General features: G+C 44.3%; 1 protein-coding gene across 7 annotated transcripts in view; it reads left to right on the top strand.

Annotated features, from left to right (window-relative positions):
• Positions 1-21,584, top strand: part of DNAI2 (dynein axonemal intermediate chain 2) — a 231,344-nt gene that overhangs the window by 151,024 nt on the left and 58,736 nt on the right. For all 7 annotated transcript variants that reach the window (XM_069655122.1, XM_069655124.1, XM_069655126.1 and 4 more), the window contains exons 9-10: positions 11,688-11,911; positions 20,303-20,438. In XM_069655122.1, coding sequence (XP_069511223.1) covers positions 11,688-11,911; positions 20,303-20,438 — 360 coding nt within the window. The remainder of the gene's footprint in view (positions 1-11,687; positions 11,912-20,302; positions 20,439-21,584) is intronic.

Consider the following 21,584-nt stretch of genomic DNA (forward strand, 5'->3'; position numbering starts at 1 on the left):
GGCTTTCTCGGGGCAACCTGTTTCATGAGCCTTTGTTACAGATGTAATTAGTTCTTCTGACCCCTGTTGGAAATCCAGGAATACATCTTCACTAGGATACTTTATCTCAGGATGATCAAACATATTTTTCAGACCTGAGCTAAAGTTTCTAAATGATCAAGGACGGGGCCTGTAGTTGTAACGTAGGGCATTTCCCTGGCCAGAGTTCTTCCCATCATGCGTTTCACCATATAGCTCACCTTGTCACAACCTGTAGTGGACTCTAATGATCAGAACTTAAACTGAACCAGGCGGGTATTCAGAAACTTTCAACATGTTGGGGTTGCGTTCAAACTGTATTTCAGCCACAGGGGCTACTATTACCAGTGTATGATGGTCAGCAATATTCTCTTTTAGCGCAATAAGGGCTTTAACTGCACCGTTTTATTCATGAACTTGTTCCATATTGTGGTGCAAGGCCACTTCACATTGGCATTGCTGTCTGTTAAGGGTGGGCTTCACGGGGGTTCTTACCAGGTACAGGAGCTAAAGTAAACCTGGGAAAAAACCCTGGTGCCAAAATCCCTGGAAACCACAGAATGAGGGCTGGAGGTGTTCTTCAGTCTTGACAGCAGTTGGCAGTGTAGCAGCTTTTTCAGTAGGAGGCAGGCAGAGTTACTTAGAGACTGCAATCTCGCGGAATCCAGCACAGTAGCTGGAGGAAGTCAAATTGCAACCAAAAGAAGAGGAGGCGGCATGAAATAAGGGCCACAGACTAGGGGTCGAGGCTTATCAATCGTCACAAACAAACAAAAATGGGCCCCCAGCGATTTAATGTTAACAACTTCAAAAGTGCCTTATGGTAGCATTTACAAAAAACAATTTTATTTCATAGAAACGTATTAGTGTCAAAAAATCACGTTCAAAATCAAAATTGAACACATTTTCCAATCACAATAAATTCAGCCTAAAATGCAGTACAGCAAAATATATCAATTAAAAAGTGCAATTGTTAAAATACAGTGCCCTTTCAACCTCACCTAGAGCTCAATCTCCTCACATACATTAGTCTCATACACAGTCATACTATATTCAATACACAGACATATATGTTAAACTGATGGTTCTATGAAATCACCTCATGTGCAAATAATAATCAAAACACAATGCACAATTCCTTTGCCCCAGGGCCTGTGCCATGTAACAATTTTAGGAAATCCTTCAGGCCCTACTGATTGGATATACAAGTCAATCCAGTTAGATCCTATAAAAGGATTTGTGATGTTGTCGTTAGATCCCAAAAATGGATTTGTGTCTTGTTGACTCGAGTTTTGGCTGTAGGCGGTCTCAAGAGAAACAAGGACCAGCCATCTTCAGGACAGTGCAGTTTAAGTTGATAAGGTTATGTTACAATCTAATAACCTTGAACAAAAAAAAGAAAAGATAACAAAAACATACACATGAGTCTATTACAAACGACCATGTGATGTCTTCATAGCAACTTCATTGTTTAAAAACAGTTGAGAGAACAACTCATTTCAAGTGAATATAATTACTAAATAGCAAAGCGTTGTTACACCCTGGCATCCCGCATTCACATTTCAAGAGCTGAATATCCAACCTACCCCATACGTTGAAGCGGCGTCGATGTCGACAAGATCACAAATCCTCTTTTGGGATCTAACGACAAATTCACACATCCTTTTGTAGGATCGAACTGAATTAACTTGTATATCCAACCAGTAGAGCCTGAATGTTTTCCTAAAATTGTTACACGGTACAAGCCTCTGGGGAAAAGGAATTGTGCATTGTGTTTTGATTATTATTTGCACATGAGGTGATTCCAGGGACCCATCCATTTCACGAGTATGTTTGTGTATGGCATATGGTATGACTGTGTATGAGACTAATGTATGTGAGGAGACTGAGCTCTAGGCGAGTTTGATAGGGCACTGTATTTTAACAATTGCACTTTCTAATGTATATGCATTGCTATACTGCATTTTAAGCCGAATTTATTGTCATTATAAACTGTGTTCAATTTTGATTTTAAATGTGTTTTATTGACACTAATACATTTCTATGAAATAACAGAACTGTTTTTTTGTAAGTACCATGTAAGCAAGCACTTTTGAAGTAGTTAAGATGAAATCATCGGGGGCACCTTTTTTGTTTGTTTGGCCTGAAATAGGGGTGCAGCGGTCAGCGAGTAGGAGGAAACTATATGTGGAAAAGTCTGGCGAAGAGTGGAGGTGGCAAACTTCAGCATTAGACAAGGCCAGAGTCTCCAGTAGGGACTTCTTCGGGTCCGGAAGCAGTGAAACATGCCGTCAATGTCGACTGCAGGGGACATACAGGAGCCCGATCTCAAAATGTGCTCTCGTCACTAGCCGTTGGCTAGTGATGATGGACTCTCGGCGAATAAGAAATGCTGTGCTGTGTGCATTTATAGAATTGAGATGGCAAGTGACGTTTTATGGTTGACTAGTAGTTTGCAAATTGAAATTTGTATTCCTGCAGGAGCAGAACGTGACCCGGAAACGTTGAGTTATGCCCTAAAGTGTCCGCCATATCGACCAGGTCGCCACGGGCACTACCATCATAACTTCTGTGGCTCTGTTTGGGAACCCCTTTCTACCTAAAGTCTTGGCTACAAATGATCCTATATTATTTAGGCTTCATTTTGCAAATCGCAAATGCCTAGGGCTTCCTTAAACACATCTGGCACATCTGCTACAGCCAGACTTGTCCTTAAGTACAAAATATATGAGCATATCGCTCCAGAACTGAGCTCACTTCATTGCTGCCAGTATTGAGAAGATGCTGGGAAATCAGTGTCTAGTGCATAAAGCCCTTTTTGTCAACAAAAAACCCAACAATGTTTCACATAGATTAAAGCAATACCAACCTGGTGCATCTCTTAGTTCACAATCTCCCTGTCTTATTACTGTACATCAAGTAAGAAAAGCAGAAACCGTTGGTAAGTCTTTCTCCTTCCAGGCATCATGATTAGCTGCTTTTGACTGACTCCTCTTGCTCTGTGATACCTACATATTATTATGTATTATTAGGCATTATAACATCTCTACACATCTCAATACAAAATGTCTCTACCTCCCTCTGACACCTGTGAGCCTCCAGAGAATGACCAGGCAAGTCGGACACATGTTAGGCCTAACCTGTAAATGCTAGGAAAACAGGTTGGCTTCAACAAACTGAGAGGTGGCTAAATGAAGCAGGTTGTTAAATCTGCAGACTGTGTTTTAGGAATTGCTTACTTTTAAAGTAAAGCAACGGCTTGGGAAAGATCAAAAGAAAAAAGTGTAGCGGTGGAGTCTATAGTTAAGACATGTTTCAAGAGGTGAGGTAGTTATCATTCTTTTGCTAATTGTGGTGTTTTTCTTGGGTTGCATATTCTGCTAGCTCGCCTCTTTCGCAAAACATTTTAAGAGTCTGTTAGCATTTCTTTTATCGTAGTTCTATCCCACACGGGTGGATGCAGGCATGAATTTTAGTGCCTGCCACTTAAAGGTTGGATGTTTCTGTCAGTGTCCAGTGCGTATCAAAATTCAGCACAAATCTGGAATGCAAGTTGATGTGAGGGGCTGCTAGTTTTCCACCCCTCTCCTACGATCGTCCCCTCACCTACCCTCCGATGTAAGATATACACCATGACTCGAGACCACAGCTTAGCAATTCAGCGATCACTCATAAAGATCCTGAGCACCACAAAGGAGGGTAAATAGCAATGATGCACTACACATATCTCACCTAACGTGGTGCCTTTTTTGTTTGCTACGATCAATGCCTTGTTCTTTCAATCCCTTTCCCATTTGAGAAAAGCATAGCGTCACTTAAAAGAACTAGTCTCTGGTACTTGCAAGCAGCGGGTAACCTTTTGGTAGACCAAGTATGAAATGGCCGCATAGGCAAAACATCCATCTGTCACAAAGCGTGAGGGGTAAAATGGACTTCTATATACTTTATTCAATGCAGATAAGGAATCTAGGGGAAAACAAACTCAAATGAAAGCTGTTTGTGTTTATCTCTTAACTCCTTCTATTGTCCTTTCCCTTCAAGGTCTTCTTAGGTCAGGACAGAAATAATTAGTTCTTCCCACTGGCCTCAGAATTCTTTAGTTCTGGCACTAATGTACACAACCAAGTGTTCAAGCAAAATGGTCCTACCCAGGATGCCTTCTGAGCTATTTCAACAAAGACGCTGTCTGGATAAAGTCCATTTTAGAATCTCTTGCCCCTTCGTGACCCACTCGCAGTCTCTTGGCCACGGAGTTCTGGCAGTCAGTGGTGCGCCTCACTGGGTCTCTTGTTGGTGTAGTACATAAATGAACCCCCTCTCATTCCTTCTGGTCAACCTTAAGTGAGATGCCTTCTCTCAGGAGTCTCACAGGCCTTTGTAGATAAGGCCCCCAGGTTTCAGCTAACACGACTTTCCTTTTTCCTCTCAGAGGTTTTGATTAGGGCTCTTATTACCTCCCTGTCCAAGGGTCCAGAACCTATGCACCCCAGTCCATTCACTTTCTCCTCAATGCCACATTACATGCTCTTTCTTCATCAACGCAAACATGCAAACCACCTTTATCCTCCTCCTCAGCCCCTCGCCACATGCCCATTCCTTCACCCATCTTTGGTGACACCCAGTTGATGTTATGGTCCATCTCCTTTGTCTCTCTCCTTCTAAACATTCATCCTACCCCCTCTCAGGCTCCTGTTGCCAGCTTCACTTCCTCTGTCACAGGTCTCCACTTTTCCTTCACTGCTTGTTCTTTTTCCTCCTCTTTTCTCTTCTGAATTTACCTCCATTCTTCCTTAACAGCACTTTATTTCTCTGTCTCCTTCCCCCACCTCTCTTCTGCTTCTCTCTCCTCCAGCCTTTGTCCCCATCGGCTCAGCCTTTATTCTCTGCTGCTCCTGCACTACTCCAACAACCCACACTTTCCCTACATGGACTGTTCTCTTCATACCCTTCTTGCTTTCCTCTTGGGGCCCGTCTCGGGGTGGAGGCATACAGATTTGTGTTCTTTGCTTTCAACATTGGTTGGTCACTTTAAATCATCAGTTGCTGCTGGAGTGATGTCAGTGGCTACCTGTGAGTTTGGGGCATGGTTGGACAGTAGGTTTATGAATGCGGGCTGACAGCTTAGAATTCCTTTCTTGTCTGCGCATACCCCGGAACCTGTCATCTCTGCCCACATGTCTGAGTCGCCAACCTCGGGGATGCTGTTAGAAAGCAGGTACACCTCATTTACAGCAAATGGAGAGTTGATGTCACAAGGGACGTGGTTTTCTGTCTCCCAGTCCAAAGGAGGACTCTAGCGTGGGGCTGACATTAATTGGCCTGCAAAAACCTGTTAATAGCAGTTACTTGCATGTCCTTTTAAGGGGGTAATCCCATGCCTCCCATGTGTGGTTTGAGGCAGAAAGTCGTGGTATCGTCTCCATATCCAGAACATTACTCTGCGGTTGGCTGACCCCCCGTTGGATTGCACTCACCCACCGTAAGGCTCAGGCAGGGTTCTCTGTCACACATCACATTGGCTAGTATTCCTCAGTGAAAGACTCGGGCACTCTCTGGCATCAGAAAAGTGCACTATTGTTGTCCACACTCCATCCATCTCTGTTCTCCATCATGGCATCTATGTTTCTTTTACAAGTTTAAAATATTCTGTGCTTTAAGTTCCAAGAAGGTGTAGGGTAACTCCACAACAACCAGGCATAGGAAAAACAACCCGCTAGGGAAAAAGAATAGGTGCACCCTTTTTTTAGAAGAACGAGAGCTTTATTTTGTGTAGAAAATTTAAAATGGCGACAGGATATTTTAGGTCCACTGCTGCAGGGCTCGCTCTCTTCATCAAAGTGATCTTTATTTATTTATTTATTTATTTTTGCATTTGTAAAGCGCAGTGCAGCTCGCGGGCATTGAGGCGCTGTAAGTGGTGCGTAGGAAGGCTTGATTTATTTGAAGAGACTAGTTTTGATGGCCTTGCGAAAGGCAGTGTGAGAGTCAATTTGTCTGGTGTGCGGTGGAAGGGAATTCCAGAGGGTGGCTGCCATGGTGGGGAAGCCGGTGCCACCAGCACGCACTCTGTGGGTTTTTGGCACAGTGATCAAGTTGGAGAAGGCCACTCTGGATGGCCTCGATGCACAGGTTTAGAGAATCTCTGGATGAGATACTGGGGGGCCTGATCGTGGACACATTTGTGCGTGAGGGCAAGAGTTTTGAAGATGATTCTTTCCTTAACTGGAAGCCAGTGGACCTGACGCCTAAGGTCAGAGATGTGGTCCTACGTGAGTTCAGTGGCTGCCCTAAGGGCATTGTTTTGGGCTAGTTGAAGTTTAGCAAGGTTTTTCCTGACGTCCCTATTAGAAGGGCATTGCAGTAGTCCAATCTTGAACCAATTATTGCCCTGGCGAGGGTGAGGTGATGGTGAGGTAATTATTTTGGGAGAGGTACGGTCTGAGTGCGTTGAGAAGTTTGGAGTAATAGGCTGAGGAGAATGCAATGGCATTGTCCTGCCTATTCATGTTCAAGTTCGGATCCATGTATACACCCAGGGTCTTGACCGTTTGGGAGATGGGGATAGGAATGTTGTCTATGGTGAAGGAATTGTATTGCTTGTCCAGCTTGCCCAAGGTTGACGGGGATCCAATCAGCAGAAACTCAGTTTTCTCGCTGTTGAGGCATAACCAATTTTATGCCATCCAAGATTGGATTGTAGAATAGATGGAATTGAGCGTGTTGAGGTCGGACATGTAATTCCCCGAGAGGGGGATAAGCACCTGGGTGTCATCAGCATAGTTTGTGTATGAGATGCCCAGGGCGTCAAGGAACTTGAACAGCAGCCTCGTGAAGAGGTTGTAAAGGGTTGGGGCGATGCACGATCCCTGTGAAGACCTTCATTGCTCTTTCTTGCAGGAAAGAAGTTATCCAATTGCAGGCAGCGGGGGGAGAAGTTGGCTGCGGTGGCAAGTTGGTGGCAGAGGGCCTTATGATCCACTAGATCGAAGGCAGCTGATAAGTCCAGAAGGAGGAGTAGAGCAGGTTTGCCTGCATCTCTGAGGTCATCAATCTGATTCTTGAGGTCCAGAAGAGCCGTTTCGGTGCCATGTCTTGGCCTGAAGCCTGACTGCCGAAGACCAAGAAGATGGTTTTCTTTGAGAAAATTTTGTACTTGCAGGTCCAGGATGTTTAGTAAAAAAGGGACAGTGGTAATGGGCCTAGAATTCCCTGGGAACAATGGGTCTAGGGAAGGTTTTTTGAGGAGCGGACAAACCCACTCTTCCTTGAGCTCAGCTGGATCATGGCCAGACTTGAAAGAGGCGTTAATGAAGGCCGTGATGAAGGGGACAAGGGAGGGGGCGCAGTCCTTGATCACCTGAGCTGGGCAGACGTCCCCTTTACAGTTGGAGGGCTTAATGGATCTAAGGAGGGCAGCGACTTCAGTTTCAGTCATGTCCTTCCACTCAAACAGAGGAGATTGGCAGGTGTCAGCTGATGGAGCCATGGTTTTTGGCTATAAGGTTGTGAAGTGCCTTTTGGTGTGCAAGGATTTCGGCGTGAATAGTGTCCAATTTATCCAACATGGTGGACTGAATTTTGTTACACCAGGCTTCATCTTTTAGGAGAGTGGGAGGAGGGGAGGCAGGGGTCTCCAGCTCTCTAAAGATGGTGAAGATTTCTTTGGTACATGACTTGGCATCCGAGATTCTAGCGTTGAAGGAGGACGCCTTAGCCTTAATGATGGCGGTTTTATATTCTGTGGATAGGGCCTTGAAAGCTGCTCTGGTGGTGTCTTTGGGGATATTCTTTCACGCAGTGAGTGCAACTCTTTTTTTGGAACGTAGCTGTAAGAGCTCCTGGGAGAACCAGGCGTTCACATGATTTACTTTTTTTGCTTTTTTGAGGGTGAGTGGGGCTACAGTGTCCACGGCCATGGTGATGACTCTCTTGAAGTCATTGGCGAGTAGATTTGGATCATTGGAGAAGGGAGGCAATAGTGCAGGTACCAGGAGATGTTTAGTGAGGTTCTCCTTTATGAGCTGCCGAGAGCTTCTGGTGCTTCTGGTGAGTGTGGCCGGGAGCGGGATCGCTGGCCTGGAAGGCCCTTCAGATGTGGTGATCTCAAAATTGATGCAATGGTGGTCAGACTAAGGGATAGGGGAGATGTCTTTGACCTCTAGGGTGCAGTTGTGGTGAGCAACCCAGTCTAGCGTCTGCCCTTTAGAGTGGGTGGGCCTGGAGATAGATTGGGAGAATCCAAGATTGGAGAGTGCTTTATTGAGGGCAGTGGCGTTGGAATCCTTAGAATCATTGAGGCCGAGGTTGAAGTCACCTAAGAGGATAACTTTAGATGAGCTTTTTAGATTGTCTGAAAGCAAGTGGATTAAGGCTTCCTGGAAGTCAGTGCTCAGTCTAGGAGGGCGGTAGACAACGTGGAAGGCAATGGTACAGCTGGCTGAGAGCTTGAGTATGAGCAGGAGGTAGTCGGAGCTCTGACCCAAGTTAGCTTGAATTCTCCTGAGTGCGAGATTCTCCTTGGCAATGACAGCTACCCTCCTGCCCCCCACCACTGTGAGTGGAGCGATCTTGTCTGTGGTTGGAGTACCCTTCTGGGATGGCAAGTGAAAGTGCAGGGTCATATGCCTCGTTTAGCCAGGTTACACTGATGAAGAGTAAATCAAGTTTATTGGAGTTGATAAGGTTGTGAATATCCAGTAGGTGCGCGGGCAGGGACTGGGCATTCACTAAGGCAAAATGCAGTATGGTGTCAGTGGTGTGCAGGGTATTGTCAATAGTGGCAGTCGTGGGCAGAGTTGCCAAAGTGTGAGCTGGCAGTACAGGGCAGGGCAACTCAATACTAGCAGGGGCAACAATCATAGATGCTGGCAGCATGGTACGAGGCACATCAATAGTAGCAGGGGCAAAAATCATAGATGTTGGCAACGTGGTACAAGGCACATCAGTAGTAGTGGGGGCAACAATCATAGATGCTGGCAACATAGTACAGGTCACTTCAGTAGTAGCAGGGGCGACAATCATAGATGCTGGCAACATGGTACAAGGCACATCAGTAGTAGCAGGGGCAACAATCATAGATGGTGGCAACTTAGTACAAGGCACTTCAGTAGTAGCAGGGGCAACAATCGAAGATTCTGGCAGCACAATACAGGGCACATCAGTAATTGCAGGGGCAGCAGACCTCAATACTGGCAACATATTAGAAGGCACTTCATTAGTAGCAGGGTCACAGAGTTGCTTAAAGTGGTCAGAGGTAGTATCCTTGCTATAGGTCACAGGGGAGGGGTGCAACAAAGTCTGTTTGGCTGACGAGGATGGGTGGTCCCAGGTGCAGGGGTGAGTCGGCGAGCGTAGAACAGGTGATTGACGTGGGTAGATAAGGGCGGCCGTCCACCAGCATGTGTATCTTGGTGCGGGCCGATGAGCCTGTGGCACCAGAGCAGCGTTCCGCAAGGGGCATGGGCTCGGGGTCTGCGGCGGCCTGGACGGAGGTAGGAGAGTAGTAGGGATGGCATTCCAAGGGGTGGTGGAGGTGGAGCAGGGTACCTTATAAACGTAAAAATCGTCATTAATGACACACTCAATATACAGAATTCATCCCCAACCCTCATTGGCTACCTCCTATTTAGATGGTAATAGTCACATATGGGCCCTCTCCAATTGGTTGTGCCGTCTTCTCCTCCATCTTCTCCACATGTGGGTAATTGCCTCTTCACCTAGGAGCGCTGCAAGGTAATTGGTTAAACTTTGAAAGGCACTACCTTTTCTTTACTCCTAACCATGTGATGTGCACCTGGTCATCAACAGATAACTTCAAGGTCAGCCTGGTCCTTGCAAACAAAGAAACTCTTGCCTCATCCCAGACACGCAGGCACCCCCATCCCGCTGCAATCTTATAAGCATTGGCATCACCCCTTGCTCTCCTTTGTACAAATCACAAACCTTGTTGTTCCCTGCTCCGCCTGTATCAGTTACCCCTCCCAAGAGATAGACCTGGTGTCCTGCTAATCCATCCAATTCATGAAGGATTTAAGAGTCTTATTCCTGCACATATGTTAGTTCAAATATAATGACCATTATTCTGGGGGGCACTAGTGTCCTAAATCTCAGTTCATGTTTTGACAGCTCAAGACCTTTACCCCATGAGTATGGCCTTAGTACTGGGCCACAGCATTCCTCTCATTTGGCTGCTCGCATTCCTACCTAACTGTTCAAAGGTCTGTCTGGATACATTTATGTGTGGACGTGCGCGTTCCCTATCGTACCTGGGAATTGGAATGTGATAATCAGGCAAGAGATGGGGCCTTATTCTGTGTCTCCAACACGGGCTGTGAGGATTTAGGCCTACTCTTAAATGCAGTGTTAGTTCATGTTATAAATGTTGCATGCATGCAATGTATTCTACGCAACACTATTGCAAAGCAAATAGTTTCCCCTCAGTAGGCTTCCAAAATATGTGTGTCTCCCGTCATTTGCTTCCACCCATAAGGATCCCCCCTCCTCCTACACCACCCTCTACATGTTCTCCACATATTAATATATTTTCCACAATCTGAATTGTTTGGGAGGGGCGGTGATTTGAACATGCATCCCAACAAAGGGTATGCATAGTAGAGATCCATTGTTATTGATGAGTAACTTTTCCTTCCCAGAAACACAAACAAAACATAGAATAACCTGTTAAAGGACAGTGAAAGTAGTCATAAGGTGCTCCCAAAAATAGATGCCAAGAAGAGCTATTGTGACAGGTTAGTAACTGTATCTTCTCAAGCTTAGATTTCCTTTTCAGGGTTTCATACTGTGAAAACACCTCTTGCAGTACTTCTGAGAAGGATACCTTAGAGGGAACATGAATACAGTAACTGTCCTTCTGCATAATAGCATTCTGCATTCATGATTGCAAAACAGTATCCTGCTTCAAGAGCAGGGAATATTCTAGGATGGTGAACTTAAGGATATCTGAAGTCCTCCTGTGAGGAAGAGCTATTTTCACTGTTACATACATTTTCTTTATCAAGAATGGAATCATTTTCAGACTCTCAACTTTAGTATATTGCCTACTGTCAGGCAGAAAATTAATATCCTCTTGACCCCAGATAATATTGTAAGCTTGTGCATTTGAAAAGGACCATAGGCTGCAAAACTCTTTCAAGCGATCACATCAATCTTTAAAGAAGACGTAGCTTCCTTGAAGTCAGTAGAGTGATAGTCAAATGCTGTAGAAAGTAAAGGTTCCTCTGGCCATCTCCACCTCAATGAATACATTGTGAAATTTCTTTCTACTAAAACTGTTATTTTCTAACTGTTGTTTTTTTTTACTGTACCAGAAGAGGTAGTGGTCAGGGATTGCTCTTATTATTTCTTAAGCAATTTGGTCTTGTTTCGGATTGTGTTTTTATTGTTCATAATATATTTGATTTGCTAACTTTTCCAATGATCTGATCACTATTTCTCTGTGTATTTTACTTCTAAGCATGGTATAAGATGTGCGAGCCAGAATTCTGTATTACCAATTTGCACATTACATAGTGATACCTTGGACTGAACATGGCAAATACAAAATGGTCCCTCCTTTAGTTCTATAACATTACCCTTATGTGGGAAGTGTTCCCTTAATGTAATGAGTAGCATCTGAGACCACTAGTAACCTTATCCATTTTGATCAACAGCCGACCAAGTTCATGGTGGGGACTGAGCAAGGTGTGGTGATCTCCTGTAACCGAAAGGCAAAGACACCTGCAGAAAAGATCGTCTGCACCTACAGCGGGCACCATGGCCCAATCTATGGCCTGCAGAGGAATCCCTTCTTCCCGAAGACCTTCCTGACAGTGGGAGACTGGACTGCGCGGCTCTGGTCAGAGGACAGCCGAGATTCATCTATCATGTGGACTAAGTAAGGGCCATATCATCTCAGTCGACATGGGGATATCCAAGTCAGGTAGTTTGCTGCAAAAGGCCAGTCCCAGGTTCATGTTAAAATGAATTATAATTTAAATTGGACATACCCCAAAGTGAATGGCCTCTTGGTTTCTAAATAGTGGGTGTTCTTACCCAGTGTAGTTAGTACTTGTTTTATCGAACACAGAAACAATAATGGCTAAATTCAATCTTTCAGGAGCTAAACCGTGACTTGCAAGTTGCACACAGTGCTTGGCATTGACCCAAAAATCTGTTGAACTATCTTATTGCTTCTAAACATATTCAAAATCCATGTTGAGCCAGTTTAGTGCTTTGGGCAATTGGGCATTGCGCACATGCCCTGTTATTCTAAGTACTAATTAAGGAGCCTCACTACACACATGGGCATAGCAGAAACATTTCTTGTTCACACAATCTTTATGAAACTGAAACTAGTTTCTCTAGTTGAGTTCTTGAAGATCCTCTATTCGGTTATCACCTGTTCTATTGCCCAGGGCTCCATCATATCCAGATATTTTGTATATATTGTTATGGAACCCCATATGACGGGGGGGATTCCTCTTCGGAATGTACATCCACTAATGACATTATTATACACTCCTTTACATAAAGGTATTGTTGCCAGTGCCATCCACCACACCCGACTAGGTTTTTCACCATGTAGTGGATGCATTATTCCACTGATATACAGAACCAGTAATGAGACTTCTCTAGGTATTTCCACTGACTCAAGGACTACCACCCGTTGCACATCAGACACACCCCACTCCGTTTTCTATTTTAAAAAAAATAACTTGATACTAACCATTTCATGGTTACCAAATGCAGCTTAACTAAGAACTCCTGCGCTCACCAAACGTTTCCTATAAGGGTTCGTTCTGCCATTTCCCTATTCCACAAAGGGTAGAACTAACCCAGCTAATCCTTGACTCAGGCCTCTTTACCTGAAAAACAAAACATTGCTAAATCCGATGTATATCGATACTCCAAATACAATTAATTGGTGGGATATAATCAGTCTGAAAATACTATGAAATAGTGAAATCAATTCAAAGTACCCATGCAGGGTTCGGAATTGTGGGCAGCTGGGAGGTATTTAGCTCTTGCTTGTAGCCTACAAGAGCCTGGTTCACTTGATACCAACAGCTACCAGGATCTACGTTTGGCTCCCCAGGCAACTGATGCCAACCAAACACACCCATGTGAATGTACCGCTGTGCATTTGAAACAATTTAAAAGTACACGTTAGTACACATGTATCCAACATTTAAAGGATAACGGATCATAAATACTGGCCAAAATGTTATGTTTTCATCTTGTGTGGAAGTTAGATTTGTGGAATGCTATGCACTAACTCCTTGTTCCCCATTGGTAGCTCCTGGTCACTGGTTAATGCTGTATAACCAGGAGCTGCATTTTTCTCCTGCTTTTGCAATCTTATTTTCGACCTCTGCCATGTCGGATTGAGTGGTTGAATGGACCTGCTGGGTTTCAAACCTGGCACCATGAGGCCAAACGGAGATTCATTATTCCACTGATCCGCAGATCCAGCAACAAGTCTTCTCTAAATATTCCTTGGACTCCAGCGCTACCTTCTGCTGCACATCATACTCAACCTAACAATGTTTCTGTTCAGAATATAACTCAGTATTCACCTCTTACATAACAGGTGTATTTGTAGAGAACGTTTTCACCCAAAGAGGGTTATTCTGGTGCTATTGACAGATAACAGATGTTTATTGTTACCCAGCTCAACGGTACCTATTTTATCAACCTCGGAAAGATGAATAGCTGAGTGGACCAGCCAGGATTTGAACCTGTGACCATGAGGTCCAACACAGGTGCCTGTAGTGGATGCAATAGTCTACTGACCCACAGACACAGCTTTATTTGTGAAACCTAAAGACCAGCTTAACTATGAGTACATGATATGATATTTGGTATTTTGTATAGAGCCTACTGTCATGAGGATGTAATGAGGCGCTGTGAGGATGAACGCCCTTGGGAACCCATAGTCGGAGGATTGAGTAGTGATGAAAGGAGTTGTAAAATGTGTGCATGCATAGCCATAAAGTGATAGGGAGTGGCTAGGTCCCTAACAGCAGCCCATAATTATCAGGTGAGGGGACGTGTGCTATGAAAATGTATTGAAGAGTCAGAGGATTCGGGCTATGTAAACGGCTGGACCGAATTTTGCATGGGGCTCACCTGTATTGTAATGGATGTGCCGCTTGGGCCGAGGGTGATGTATTTTAAGGGTGGGTGTAGTAAACAGTGTGTATCGCAGATATTTGTTGTTGCGCTGACCGATCCCCCGGTGCAGTACAGCTGTATTCCCTGTGATGCATTGCATGAGGGTCTGGATGAAGAAACACTGAAGTATAGTTAGATTTAGTCATGCACAGTGTTTCATGAAGGCCTGGTTAAGAAGAGCCATGTCCCACCTAGAGTGGCTCCTCATGTGTGTCTGATTCACTGAGAGGGGGAGGGCGATAGTTTGTGCACTAGTGCTATCTAGATTAAGTCTAAGAGTACCGCCGGGAAAAGCCAGGTTTTGAGGGCCTTCCTTAGATGGTCCTCTATGTGGTGGATGGTTAATGGGAGGGAGTTCCAGATGGTGGGTCTAGCTTGGGCTAACTTGGACTAAGAAGGAAGAGCCACCCATGCATTTTGATTTTTGTCACTGGAATAATGCGAAGTGCTCAGCCTGATCTGAGGTTTCTGTTAGGCCTGTAGCATGTGCATTTATGATGCAGGTATTCGTGCACTTTGTTGTGAAGAGCTTGATGGGTCATGCACATCGCCTTGAAGGTTGATCATTGCCCGATCGGAAGCCAGTGAAAGACATGGATGCTGGGGTGATGTATTGTCTTGGATTTAAGACTAGGAGGAGCCTCGTGGCTGTATTTTGAACTCTGAGTTTTCTTATCTGCAATGCAGGGGCCCCTGGGTAGAGGGCGTTAGCATAGTCTAGGCATGAAAGGATGATGGCAACGATTGCAGAGACTCTGTGTGGGAAGGTCAGGTAAGGAAAAAGGCAGCGGAAGGTGTGAATGTGTAGGTACATGCTGTAAGGGCGTTGAAGAAGGAGACTGACATAAAGGTGGCATGGTTTTGTTTATAGACTTTTATTATGAAGTAAAAAAGGATCCTTACGATCCCTAACTTCTAAGAGGCGTTTCCCTGCCTCAAAACTAATACTAAAAGGGTCTGTCAGATGGTCCGTCAAAGTAAATTCCACCATCCTGTGTCAAAAAACCTACTTCTGTCACTCACACTAAAATTAAAAAGGTAACTAACAGAAAGTTCTTTCTTTAAGAAGAATGATTCCCCTCTTCTGCTACTTGGATGGGGTTCAACAACATGTTCACTCAACATAAATATACCAGGGGGAATCACTCCCTACCCTTGCAGGTTGCAGTCTGTCTTTACACAATGTTCTCTCCAGGAGAATGGCTCCCTTTTCCTGGTGTGCCTCTGTACAATTTCGAATAGAACCAGGAGGATATGCCTTCCTTCCCCTGGTATGGCTCGGTATAACTCACAACAGGGCCAGGGGGAATGACTCCCTTCCATGGATGGTCTGGCCTATAGGGAACTCTGGAGAATTCCTGGTAGGCCTCTTTTGTGTGGTAACCTATTTTATTTCCAAATGTTCTCATAGGAAAGGGGTTGGGCTTGCTGAAAATGTGTAATATGGGGCCACTTTAAAAATGATTTCCAGTGCCTCTTTTGGTTCCCAGTCCAACCATGCTCCCCTCCCCTGGCTTCTTTACCTCAACTCTCAGAGGACCAAGAGAATGACACGGTAGAGAATCATATCCTGCTCAGCTGCTTAAGAGAGATAGGTAATGTTTCTGAACAAGCAATTAAATGGTTTGGATCCTTTTTGTCTGACCATCAACAGCAGGTCAAATCTGGGGGGTTTGTTTCGGACCCAATATCCTGGGCTGTGGAGTACAACAGGGCTCCTCATTGTCGCCCCTTCTTTTTAATCTTTACCTTCGGGTGTTAATGGACATCCTGACGAATCATGGGGTTAATTTCCATTCTTCTGCCGATGATGCCAAGGTCTTAATTAAAATAGAGACTGTTGAGCAAACATTCCACAGGGTAAAACAGTGCATCGACAGAGTGAGCAATTGGATGTCGGAAAATATGCTCCATCTTTATATAACTAAGACCGAGGTTGCTTTGTTTTGACCCAAACATTTACTTGCTGCAGGGAAGTATCCCCATGTTCCATGCATTTTGGGGGCCAAACTAAATTTTTCCACCGAGATTAAAAATGTAGGCTGTATCTCCCAGGGCATTCTTGGCAGCGAAAGCCAGGTTAGTGCCATGGCGAAGGCGTTTTTCTATTCACTACGTCTACAACTACAAGTCCTGCCGTTTGTTCCAGGCTATGACCACGCTGTTGTAGTTGGAGCATTGGCAAACTCGCACCTGGATTATTGCAGCAACCTCCTCACTGGTGTTCCAGCCAAACAGCAGCAAAGTTTGAAAAAACCGCTGAACGCGTCCATGAGAATGGTCTGCCGGTTGGGAAATGTGAGGTACCTGAGGGCGTCCTCACTTCTTTCTCCCCGATATCCTCTGCTCAGGTGCCCTGGTAGGGCCATCGCTTTTGGATCCGACCCTGGGGGTGGATATGCGTGGGAGGATTACCTGGGTAGAGAAGTGTTAGGGAGAATTTTCATTGTAGTGTCGAATGCCTCCCTCCTTAGAGACCCCCAGCTCTTTTGCTGTACTCTGTGACTTTTTTGATTTTAACCTTGGAGTGATTGAGCACTTTTCTCTCTCACCCATGTTTTTTACTCTGATTTGGTTATTATGTTTTATTGTGTTTCGTTTTGACTTTGGAGTTTGACAAACTCCATAGGCATCATCTTTACATTGTGACACACAGCACCTTCAGTGCAGTGGCACAGGGAAGTCTCTCAGATTTCCCACAGGTTTAAATACCTTCTCTTGGTGAAACTACTGTTTCCAAGAGCAGTGAAGTGAAATGGACATTTCTTACAAATTGTAACTTTCTAGACCCAGCACACAGCTTACCATAGGGTGGTCGAGGGGTTACTTAGTATCCCCTTTGTCTAGTTTCTGATGTAACATTTTCATGTTACCCTTTCTATAATTAATGGCTGATGGCAGTGGTTTACTTTTTACTACCATTGTGTGTTTTTACTGCGGGCTGCAAATGCTGCCTTAGTAAAGCACCCATGGGTGCCCATTTCATCAAAAAGGCCTAGTCTTCTTTTTTCGCCATTTCTTGATATAAAGGTCCTTCTTGAGATTTACACTGTACGCCAAACCAGGTTTGGTCTCTTTGTTCGTTTTGTCTTTGGTGGGATTCACGAGTGAAGACCACCTCTGGCTCCAGAGTGTCTGGCAGGGGCAGGAAGCGAGGGAGGTGCACGAAACTCCCTGTGCTTAAGAATGCACTCTTATTAGTGAGTGCAACAGAGGGAACACTCGTACCGGTGGCTCCTGGGGTTATCGCAGGGCATATGGTGATGCCAATTGAACGTAAATATGTGTACAAGTGACACTGAACACAAAGAAAGGGGTTTTGAATACTACGAGATGTGTGCAAGTGACATTGAACCCAAAGAAGGGTTTTTCTGAATACTACGAGCATTATAGAACACCGAACTAAAGGAAAGCTTTAAGAAGCCTGTGAATGAAAGGAAAACCAGTGTGAAACACTTATAATGAACATTTAAAGGCAAAGAATGACAAACTATGAATAAAGGGGAAAGCAAGTGATCAACCCTTATGAAAATTGTGAAAGCAAGGTGTTGAAAGAAAGTAGACACCACAGATTGAGTTGTGTGAAAGAACAAATTGTGGTAAAGCCAAGAGACTGTCAAGGTGAAGCTAAAGTGAATCTGAACCAAAGTCCAGGAGCAGAGAGAAAGACACCTAAGCGGCCAAGAGAGCCTAGGGTTATTGGTTGCATGACCTGTAATGGGTGGACCATGTGGTCCGACAACTGCGCCAGGAGTAAGCATACCCTGTCTGGAAAAAGCCAAGGAAAGTCAATACATATCATTTCCACTTTTGAATTAGATTTCTGAAGTGAGTACGGAAGATAGCAATCTGCATACACTTATTTAAGGGCCTGAAAGATTGTAAAGTTGACCTGGAACAGGTTTTGAGACCTAGGAGATGTGTACTGATTGTGAGTGGGCAAGCTGGAAGAGATAACATCTTGGGGAAGGGTATCCTGAGACACTGGAACTGTGCTGTTTCCTTGGGGAAGGGAACCCCAAGGTTTTGTTGGAACTGTTTTGAACTAGGGATAGGGGACCTGTAAAGAAAGCCTAGAGCTGATAGAAGCTCAGAACTTTATTTGGAACACTATTTTGTTTGTTGCTGACATCCCTACGTATAGTTTAGCTTTAGTTGTTAGGGCAAGTATAGATTTTGGACACAGACAGACTTTTCAGTTAAACGTACTGACTCAGACTATCCTTAGTTTCTTTAGGTAGGGAAATACCACCTTAGCATAGGGCAAGTTAGGCCTTACACCATCCTAACATTTAATTTAATTAACATCTTTTGTTTGAACTTTGAATCTGTGGTCTGTGCCCTCGTGATGCCTTCATAGAAAGTCCTCCTGAGTTTCGTCCTCCCGTCGGATACTTAATTGACTGACCGTGCAGGACAGTATTGACTTGAAGGTGGCCTATATGATATATAAATGTTTGAACAGACTTGCCCCTTCGTATGTGGGGGATACAATTAGCGGTTATCAACCAACAAGGGCACTACGTTCAGGTGATCAATTGTTGTTGACAATTCCCTTCTCATCATGTGTTTCTAGCAGAGATAGGTTTGCTGTCTATGGCTCCAATCTTTGGAACAGCCTCCCTCGAGAAATTAGAGCTCTTGTCTCTATCAGTTTCGCAAAGCCCTTAAAACCTACCTTTTTAAATATGGAGAAGGTGGGGGCGTTAGGGCTTCAATACTGTTCTTTTTTGGTGAATTGGTTCTGCACATTGTTGTCTGCTGGTTTCCTATCTTGTTGTGTTAGCTGCACCTTTATACGATTAGGTCTGTTCTGTGTGCGTTACAAATGATCAAATCAAATGCCTCCCTTATCTTGGTCTGCTTTGGCACAGTTCAACACAAGGCCAGGAGAAATGACTCGCTTCCCCTGGTGTTTCCACCTCAACTCTAAGTTCAGGACCAAGAGAATGCCTCCCTTCTCTTGGTATTCCTTGGTATAGTTCTTTCTCACAACTTCTAGCTTGATACACACATTGCCTCGTTGAGTTTTTTCAACAATGTCCCAAATCTTCTTAGGATCCTAGACCCTTGTCTGGGCTCTAGTGGTATCCTCTTGACCACTTTGATGTGGAAGAGTCCTTTGTGAGTTTTGCTCATTAACTTTGGGGTCTCGGAGCTTTCCCTTGTAACTAGTGGACTTATCGCTTCCACTATAATGAGGAAGACTACATTTATGCTTTGGTTTACTTCTTTTGGTTGTCCCAGACCCTTCTTGTTTGCTTTTCCACTGTTATGTTGGACAGGGTTACATACCCTTCTCTAGTGGCCAGTTGGCCTCTCTTCCCCATTGTTGGGGTGGTCAGGGGCCTAGAACCTTCCCTGGTGGCCAGTGGGATTGTCATCACCAATGTTATGAGGAGAAGGAGGTTGGATGCACTCTCGACACTTCAGGAGTCTGTACGAAGTCAGGTCAAGATTGCTTGCACGACTCCTGCTTGTGACTCGCAACCCCTGTGGGTCTCCTGTGCCTACCCTTTACCTGCTTTCGCAGTTTTGGTACGTCACCAAGGTTTCCAGGGATGGCAGTCCATCTTCCCAGCAGGATTGACTTTTCCCATCTGCTTCAGAGGGACAAGGCGTGACAAGAAATAGGAAATGTCTAATGTGTTGTACTTTATTAAAAATCTGAATAAAAAATGAGATCAGGTGTCACTTGAAGGTATACAAAGTTGTAGATGGGTGCACATTTGGAATTCCATTATTAAATGTGCCTTTGAGAGCCTTTCAAACTTTAACATGTCAACTCTTACTTAAAACCTTTCTACGTAGCACAACTCCGTGATGGCGTTTGGAATGTAACTGGAATTTGCACTTAAGATACATCCCATCACCTCACTTCTTAATTTGCTACAGCGGATTAAGATGACATTTCTTTCCTTCATGCAAAATAGCTAGGCACACCTTTTAAGCATTATGGGCAAAAAGACACGTGAGCCTGAGTTTTACCACAGGGGTTGCCACGTGTTGTGTCTGCGATTTTCTTTAATAAAATGTTCATATGTGCTATATGACTAGATCGAAAACAAATTTAGTCCCAGCGGGTTCACTGTTCAGAGATGTTGTCTTTCAGGTATCACCTGGCATACATCAGTGATGGCGGCTGGAGCACCGTAAGACCCACAGTCTTCTTCACTACCAAGATGGATGGCACCCTGGATGTCTGGGACTTCCTCTTCAAACAGAATGACCCTGCTCTCACCCTCAAGGTTATCGTAAAAACTTGTGATGCTCAATCTCTTCTTGATACTTTCCTGCTTTTCCTTGAACGGCCCCACAGATGTTATAGCTCTTCTAAAAATGATTGTTGCAGAATCTTGAACAGCTTTACGTGTCTAAGATGTTACAGTTTCTTAGCTTTGGCCCCATGCCATTTCTATGAAAATCACAGCCATGATTTTCTAATAATAGTGGAGATGTATATTCAGTTATTAAGACAAGCCCATCACTAGCAACCTCTAACTCATCAGAGAATTGTATGTATGTGTGTGGGGGACCTCTGTGTAACCTCAAAAATATCCACTTATTTCCAAGGCTGCCCTGAACACTATAACATTCCTTTGAGATGGGTTGGGGAAGTGGCAGACAGTCATCTGCACTTTAGTGGGGGTCACACTGTGAAAGCAGGTGTCCATCAGAACTCTTATTTTCTGGAAGTCCATTAGTGTGATGGTAGCACCAACTGCAAATCAAAATTGAACATAAATTGTGATTTTTGTACTTCCCCATTTTCAACACTGGCCATTGCTAGTGGACGGGTCATCCACAGCAGTTTTTTTACATTTATTTTTGTGTAATGCTGCAATTAATTAATGGTGTTACCAGCATCTGCAGCATTTGGAAAAATGCCAGGTAAGAGTACAGTTGTCATAAAATGCATTAGGTGAGCTGAAATTAATCTAGCTGCTATAGCTTTATTATTTGTAAAAATGCTGGAGTGTGGTTGATGCAACACAAAACAGCTGATGGCTGGAAGGTTTGGAATTAATCCTAACCTCTGGTATTGCTCTGGGCAACCCTCCAGAAAGGATCTATGTGATTACTGCAAACATAAAATACTGAAGATTACTTTTTTTTCCTTGCACATTTCAACGCAATTATATTCAGTGGTAGACCCACCGTTGCTTCCCCCCATACTCCTCTCACATAACTCACCCCCCCACATATAATTGCGTTGAAATTCACAGTAATAAAATCAACATTTTCATCCTCTGTATTTTCTGCTGCCCATTAATGGGGTAATACTCTCCAGACCGTTGTTCTTCAGCCTGTCAAGCCATTAAAGAAGAGGAAAGACCATATGCAAATCAGGCTTGGTTGCTCCCCAAAAGGGACAGTGCAGCCCGAACTTCTAG

The sequence above is a fragment of the Ambystoma mexicanum genome, chromosome 3q, assembly GCF_040938575.1.
Source record: "Ambystoma mexicanum isolate Mex_15411 chromosome 3q, UKY_AmexF1_1, whole genome shotgun sequence".
Classification (NCBI taxonomy): Eukaryota; Metazoa; Chordata; class Amphibia; order Caudata; family Ambystomatidae; genus Ambystoma; species Ambystoma mexicanum.